The following is a 7755-nucleotide window of genomic DNA, read 5'->3' on the forward strand; positions in this document are numbered from 1 at the left end:
TCAATGATTGAATTTTATAAAAATGCAACAAAGTTACTAAAACGAATACCAACAAATATTCAGAAATAAAATAAAAACTAAGTTTGGCTCCATTAATAATGTTTTTAATACCTCAAACTGCATTTAGGTTCATACTAGGTTCGAACTACACTAAAATGGTCTGGTTTCAGACAGAGGGTGAAAAGAGGTGCTGCACCACAGGCAGTATGAGAAAAATAAAGAGCTTTTTGAACATTAAAGCCTGGAGACATGTCACAGTAGACTAGAGGCACTACATACCAGAGGTGTGGACTCGAGTCACATGACTTGGACTCGATTCAGACTCGAGTCACCAATTTGATGACTTTGGACTCGACTTGACAAAATCACAAAACACTTGCGACTCGACTTGGACTTGAACACCAATGACTCGGGACTTGACTTGGACTTGAGCCTTCTGACTTGAGGTGACTTGATAATTTAATTCAGAGGTCTCCAACACGCCGATCGCGAGATGCCGCTAGAAGAGCAGACTCCCGTCGGGGAGAGCAGAATCTCCAGCCGCTGCAACTCTTGCTGAGAATCCTTGCAGGCAGGGGCGGGTCTTTATTTAGCTGGGCCACCATGCGGCCAATCATATGTGAGGACACACTAGGATCATACCATTATGTGAAAGAAGGGTGGGGGGCAGACGCTCCAAAGACAGCAGGTGTAGTGGTACAGGCCAGATACACAGAGCCACGGGGAGACGGGGAGACGGATTTAAATGCAAGCGCGTCGGAAAAAGTCAAGAAATTAGCGAAAACCGAAAAAAGAAGCAGCTTCTGGCTGCATTTCAATGATATTGGAGAAAGCAAAGCTGAGTGCAGGATTTGTCAAATGAAAATAACCTTCAGAGCAGGGTTTTGTTTTGGTAACCACTCAGGATTTATTGTCAGAGGTGGGAGAAGTTCAGATCTTGTACTTGAGTAAAAGTACCAGAGTGTAGGAATACTCGGTTACAATAAAAAGTCCTGCATTCAAAATGTTACAAGTAAAAGTAGAAAAGTATTATCATCAAAATACAGTTAAAGTACCACCTGCAGAGGGATCTAGATTCAGGTGTTCTTTTCCCAGGGTGCGTACGGGTGCTGGAAATCCTTGAAAATGCTTGAAATTGTACGAGGTGTTTTCAAGGTTTGAAAAGTGCTTGAATTTTGGGAATGGTGCTTGAATTTGGGATAAAGTGCTTGAAATTGTAAATGCTTTACTTCGCTTTTTAGATTAAAAGAAAATAAAGAAGTCGGAGCGCGCTTAATTGCTTCGCTTTTACATAAAACAGCTCCGCTCCGGCCTTCCCGCGCAATGCGCGTGACCGGCAAGTGTTTTTGTTACGTGTGTGACCTGGGCATTCTGATGAGAGTGATTGATGACAGTATGCCAGGAGGTTGCCGTTTCAACGAGCGTTGGCTAGCAGAAGACAAATACAAGCCATGGCTAAGACGAGGGTCAAGCGAAGCCCAAGAGTAGCCTCCTGCAAAGTGTGCAACAATAACGATGCGAGAGTCTGCGCTGACGAGCCACACACCACACGAAAGGTACGCCATCGTAGAGCATTTTAGATTAGGCTATCGTTGCATGTAAAATACATGACACTTTTCTCTGTGCGCGGCAAAACAAGCTCGCCAAAATGGCTTCACTAGTCTGGCAGTATTTTAAGTGTCCGAAAATGACAATAAAATAGCGGTATGCAACGTGTGTGTGAAGCAGAAATCCTGCAGCTCCACCCGCTGTGACGGACCGGTGAGCGGAGCAGAACACACATTAAGAGTTAGACCTAACACACTTGGCTATTTTATCTACCTCTGGAACAAGCTAAACTAGTTATAAATATGTTTATTCTTCACTGTCGGGTCGCTCATTACTGGATCAGTGAGCTGCAGGAGATACTGACGGGCTGTCAGGAGAGAGAGAGAGGGGGAGAGAGGAAAAGAGAGCGATATCGGTATCGGCCGATACTGATTCCGGCGATCGGCTCCAACATTGGCGATCGGAGCATCCCTAATAATTGTATATGATATGTTTTATAATGATTGATCATTAAAGTGTATCAAAGCTGGTAAAGTTGCAGCTAGTTTGAATGGCTTTGTATACTACAGAGTAGCTTGTGAATTTACTCCAGGTGGAACTAAAGTCTGATTTAACACTTGATTATATTTCCCATCATTCATCCACATCTGTAAAGTAACTAAAGGTATTAAATACATGTAGTGGAGTCAAAGTACACCATTTACCTCTGACTTGTGTTTACTGCCAACCTAAAAGTACCTCTAAAATAGTAATCAATAATATATTGAAAAGTTATTTGGCTGATTGTTTTATATTGGCTCAGCCAGGTTATATGGGATGCCCAGTCTACGTACAGATGGGTCACACATTTTGAAATATTAAACTTAGTTTTCTTTTCTAACATTTTTAATTTTTCATCCTCATGTAGAATGCTATTATGAAACACACATTTGGTTGTTTATAGCATAAAGAACATCTGATTTAATGTGAGGTAGGGAAATAATCATTTGAGTATAAGTATGTGTATATAAATATGTAATTTACAACAGCTGTAAGATGCTTGAAAAGCTTGAAAATGCACCTTGAAAATGCTTTAAAAGTGCTTGAATTTGACTGTGGAAAAGGTGTAAGAACCCTGTTTTCCCCATAGAGACGCCTCGCTGCACATTATCCCTTGCATAAAGATAGGTTGTGGGTCCCTTATAACATGCTGTACACAGTGGAAATAAACATTCTGGTTACCTCAACATTGATCTTATCAATTAAACTCCTTCTGAATCAAACCGTCACGGTAGCATTACCTTACTGATCCCTCTTACAATAGAAGAAAACACGTTACTTTACCAGCAGAGAGAAAATAGATTATTACAGTATTAATGTGACTAATAAAGAGCAGTTTAATTATTAAGTATTATTCTGTTGATGGGTGTCATTACATTTGGTGAAAAGCACATAATGACTTGTTTAAGACTCGTTTTGTCAAAGTAAAGGACTTGGACTTGACTTGAGACTTGACTCGGACTTGAGCACAAAGACTTGAGACTTGACTCGGACTTGAGCGCAAAGACTTGAGACTTGACTCGGACTTGCAAAACAATGACTTGGTCCCACCTCTGCTACATACTGATATGAACCTGAAAATGAGCAGAATATGTTCCTCTAATAAAACCGTTTTCCTTTAACTTCCTCTCAGATCAACCAGAGGCGAAGAGCCTCATCTTGATACCCGGACCCAGCGGCCATTACTACAAGGGTGTGTGGAAGGCACAAGGGAGCCCCACAGTTCGCCAGTTTGACGACCCTGCCATCAGAGAGTGTCTGAAGGCCAAGAAACTCCACCTTTACGGAGACTCCACCATCAGGCAGTGGTTCGAATTCTTCAGCCAGAAAATACCAGGTAGTTAGTGATCCACATGAAGTCCTGGCAACAGTTAATAATAATAAAGCTTTATTTATATAGCACTTTTCATGCAACACATGCAGCTCAAAGTGCTTTACAAAATGACACTTCACAAGTTAAAAACAAACAAGAACTTTAAAAGGTACATTTATATATATATATATCCTTTATTTAACCAGGTAAAAAGACTCATTGAGATTAAAATCTCTTTTCCAAGAGTGACCTGGCCAAGAAGGGCATGCAGCAAAATATAACATTTGATCAGGTTAAGAGACACAAGGAGGTAAAATGTATGATAATAAAAATTAAATTCTCTCTGACAGATAAGACACAAAACAACTGAGTCGATGCAACAATATAAAATATAAAACCCCATAAAACAAAGTGAACAACAGAAATAAAAATAAAAAATAAAAATAAAAAAAATATAACAATATAAAGGTGGGTAAATAATAAAGACTAAAAGAACATTTAAAGTGGGGAGTTGCTAATAAAAAGCTAATCTAAAAAGATGTGTCTTGAATTATTCACATATCTTTTCTGTCTGTGTACTTTTAGGTCAGTTCAACCTTCACGTGGATGTGAAAGTTGGCCCCCTGATGGCCGTGGACCATGCGGACAACATCCTGATGACGTACCGCTGCCACGCCCCCCCTCTCAGCTTCACCACGGTCCCGGTCAGCGAGCTGCGCTACATCGCCAACGAACTCGATGGCTTGATTGGAGGCGCAGACACTGTTGTGGTTATTGGCGTCTGGGCACACTTCGGCTCGTTACCAATAGAGCTTTACATCCGGAGGCTGCTGAGCATCCGCAGTGCGGTGCAGCGGCTGCTGGACCGCGCTCCGGACACCGTGGTCATCATGCGGAGCGGACACCCCAGAGATATGACCCTTTATATATCGCAATCATACAGCGACTGGTACTCCATGCAGATTGATCGTGTGCTCAGATCCGTGTTCAAAGGAGTGAATGTTCACTGGGTCGATGCCTGGGAGATGGTTGTTGCCAATGACTTGGGTCACAACATCCACCCGCTAACTCCCATTATTAAGAATATGATGGACGTTCTGTTGACCCACGTATGCCCCATAAAGGGTTGATCGATTTCTGTTCATTTATACAAATTAGGAAAATTAGGACTACTCTAATTCAATCAGTGGGTTAAACACATGAAACCTCAGTAATAATCTGATACATTTCATTTATATAGCACACTTTAAAAACAACGTCATCTCAAGGTGCTTCACAATGCTATAAGGAGAAATTAATAAAACAAATACGATCAAAAGTTATAGTAATAAAAATGTTTAAATCATCAATGAATAAACGTCTGTCACTTTTAATATTCTCCCAACATCACATCCATTTAAATGTTTCGGGCTAACCTTGCAAAATTGCCAAGTGGGAACATGTCACATGACTATGAGCTCATAGGATATTTATTGAACTGGTGAATACTTCATTTGTAAGTAAGACATGGATATATATATTTATGACGATATACCTCGTCGGTTTGAATGCTTCTCATGTTGGTCGCATTCACACCAGCCTTGTATAGTCCGGTTGAATCGAACCCTGGTGCGTTTAGCCGCTTGGTGCGGTTCGTTTGGGTTGGTGTGCAGTGGCGGAGCTGGGGGGTGGCTGGGGGTGGCCATGGCCACCCCCAGCTTAATCCTGGCCACCCTATTGGCCACCCCAAACACCCTCACCACAGGGGCCCAAACAATTTTAGAACATTAAGAAAAAAATGTTTAAGTAACCTTTCATCAATCATCAATAATTAACATTAATATAACGTTATATTGATAATGTACTCACTAAACTTACAATTAATTTAACTAATTTTCTTCCAAAAGTGAATTATCCAAAGCCTCTGTACACCCCCTTCTATTTACATGTAATGGTTTGGTCCCGCCTCCGCCTCCAAACGGCACTTTCTAGCAGAGAGTGAGAGCATGTGAGCAGGGATGCTAGTACTTACGTGTGTACGATGTCTCAATGACTCACAAAGTCAGGCTTTCAAAAAGCAAAGAAAGGAGAGAAAGAAAAGAGAGATGGACTAAAGGGCGACAGTATGTCACCCAGTTTTTCAAGAGAAAAGGTGGGTGTGGTCCATGAGTGGTGGAAATGAGTCTGTTAGCTAAGCGTAGTCCATTGTAAATAATACTTTTTATGTTGTTTTTTTTACTAAGCTGACATTAAGTACTGTTAATATCTATATAGAAAATGCAGAGGTTTTTAATTTCACTGCTCTTTTAGACATTTAACAAATGCAGGTAGATTTTTAGCAGCTATTCATACTAAATCAGTTGTCCCTCCCCCTGGTGCCAGGACCAACAGATCCATCTTTAGGCTCAGCAGCCCTGTCCCCCCATAATGCTGAACCTGAACCAGCTTTTCTCCCAACTGAAGGAGGTGAGCAGCATTGTGTTGAATTACATGCCACTTAACATATCTGAAGGGAGACTGGAATACAATATATATATATATATATATATATATATATATATATATATATATATATATATATATATATATATATATATATATATATATATATATATATATATATATATATATATATATATATCAAAACAAAAAGCTAACATCTCATTTCAATTATACATTTCAAACACAGTATTTTCCCACATATTTAAGTTATATTTATTTGGATTGATTCGTGTTGAGAATGTTCCATTCAAAAATGTTATTATTAAAAAGCCATTTACACTATAAAAGATGACTATTGAGATCTATTGTCAGGAATGTTAGTCTTATATGTATGGCCAGAGGGCAGGACCTATAAACACATTTACCCAATAGCATTGTGAGGCTGAACAAAAGGACCTTTTGACTATGTAAATGTAGTCTTTTAAAAAAACAAAAACATTTACTGACTTTTTTGGATAGCTTAAAGTAATGTTGTAAAATGACAACCGGGGGCCGTACAGGGTTAAGGGCTATTGTTTATTGTTATTTACTTTAAGATGTTTATTCTTAACCAATAATTTAATTTAAAAACTCTTATTTAAATGATGTGTGTGTGTCTCTGTATTCCTGATGATACACTGAGAGAATGAGCTCATAGGGCTGCTGTTCACCATAAGCTAAACAGTCTGTATATTGCACTACATTTGTATAATGTAAGCTTCGTTGATACTTTGCCTGTGGGAATACGAAAAAAATAGTTAGATATACTGGCTATTATTTGATCTATTCCACCACTATAGCTTAATCCCAAATCATGTAGAGGTGTGTTGTAGGTGCCTTAAATAACCCCTTATTTTATAGTGAGATGTATTTCTATGTTCATATAATAGTTATTTCAATGCCACCCCAAAATAATCACTGGTTCCATCCTGGCCACCCCACTGAAAATGTCCTGGCTCCGCCACTGTTGGTGTGAACGCAGTCCGAGACCTCTGAAGTGAACTAAACAACCGGACTCTGGTCCGCTAAAAAGAGGTGGTCTCGGACCGCTTGCTATCACTAATTCGGCTGACTTTTATATTTGATCCAATTGGTAGATAGGCTGTATGTACGCCATAACGTTGCACATCCAAATGAGGTGGTGAATAGGGTTACAAAGGCACTGCTCAGAAAGAAGCAGGGGGATTACAATGTGACTAAAAAACTAAGCGCATATTTAGTTTGTTGTAAAAGGATCAGATTCTATTTATTCTCTGTAAACTTTAGAGCTTATACTATAAGTGGGAATACGCAGACTGCCTGAATCTGCTTCATGGTTTTCACTTTCTTTGGTTCATTTGTTCTTTTTTTTATTCCACAGTTGAACCTATGTTCATAAAATAGTATGTGTGAGCTTGACTGTGTGTTAAAAAAAACAAAAAAACTGAGCATTTCCTCTCAACTCAGATTTTATTTCTGCTTTTTTTAAACATGTGTTTCATTGTTGGTGTATAGGCTACTGCCTGAATATGCTTAATGAAAGTCAGGTTTTCCTATCAATAAAATATCTTGGTTTTTCGACGCTCGCGAAACAGAGGGCTTCATCATATAACTTTGAGTGGGGCCTCATGTTGGCCAGGGACGGACATGATGCTCCCAGGCTCAACATAATCTTTGTTATAATATGGATAAGAAACACTTCCTGGAATAATGGACAGACGCCCTGGACCCAGTGTTGCTTTCATCTGACTCCGCTGCTACTTTACCGGCAAAAACAAATAAAGTAATACAACGGGAAACTAACTATACATTTAAACCGACCCTCAGGAACCTGACACCGAATATTAAACAGTGGAAAACCCCGAAGTCCAGGCAGGAAGTTTGAGCGACATCAACGATGGAAGAGGTAAGAGGAG

General features: G+C 39.7%; 2 protein-coding genes across 2 annotated transcripts in view; both read left to right on the forward strand.

Moving 5' to 3' along the window:
- Window positions 1-5605, forward strand: part of LOC117475621 (NXPE family member 3-like) — a 30666-nt gene extending 25061 nt beyond the window's left edge. The window contains exons 6-7 of the mRNA XM_034121931.1: window positions 3221-3424; window positions 3986-5605. Of these exons, the coding sequence (XP_033977822.1) occupies window positions 3221-3424; window positions 3986-4530 (749 nt within the window). The 3' untranslated portion in view covers window positions 4531-5605. The remainder of the gene's footprint in view (window positions 1-3220; window positions 3425-3985) is intronic.
- A 1709-nt stretch (window positions 5606-7314) lies between these two features.
- The window catches only part of LOC117475620 (NXPE family member 3-like), a 96101-nt gene continuing 95660 nt past the window's right edge, over window positions 7315-7755 (forward strand). The window contains exon 1 of the mRNA XM_034121930.1: window positions 7315-7745. Within this exon, the coding sequence (XP_033977821.1) occupies window positions 7737-7745 (9 nt within the window). The 5' untranslated portion in view covers window positions 7315-7736. The remainder of the gene's footprint in view (window positions 7746-7755) is intronic.

Source organism: Trematomus bernacchii, unplaced genomic scaffold, assembly GCF_902827165.1.
Source record: "Trematomus bernacchii unplaced genomic scaffold, fTreBer1.1, whole genome shotgun sequence".
Classification (NCBI taxonomy): Eukaryota; Metazoa; Chordata; class Actinopteri; order Perciformes; family Nototheniidae; genus Trematomus; species Trematomus bernacchii.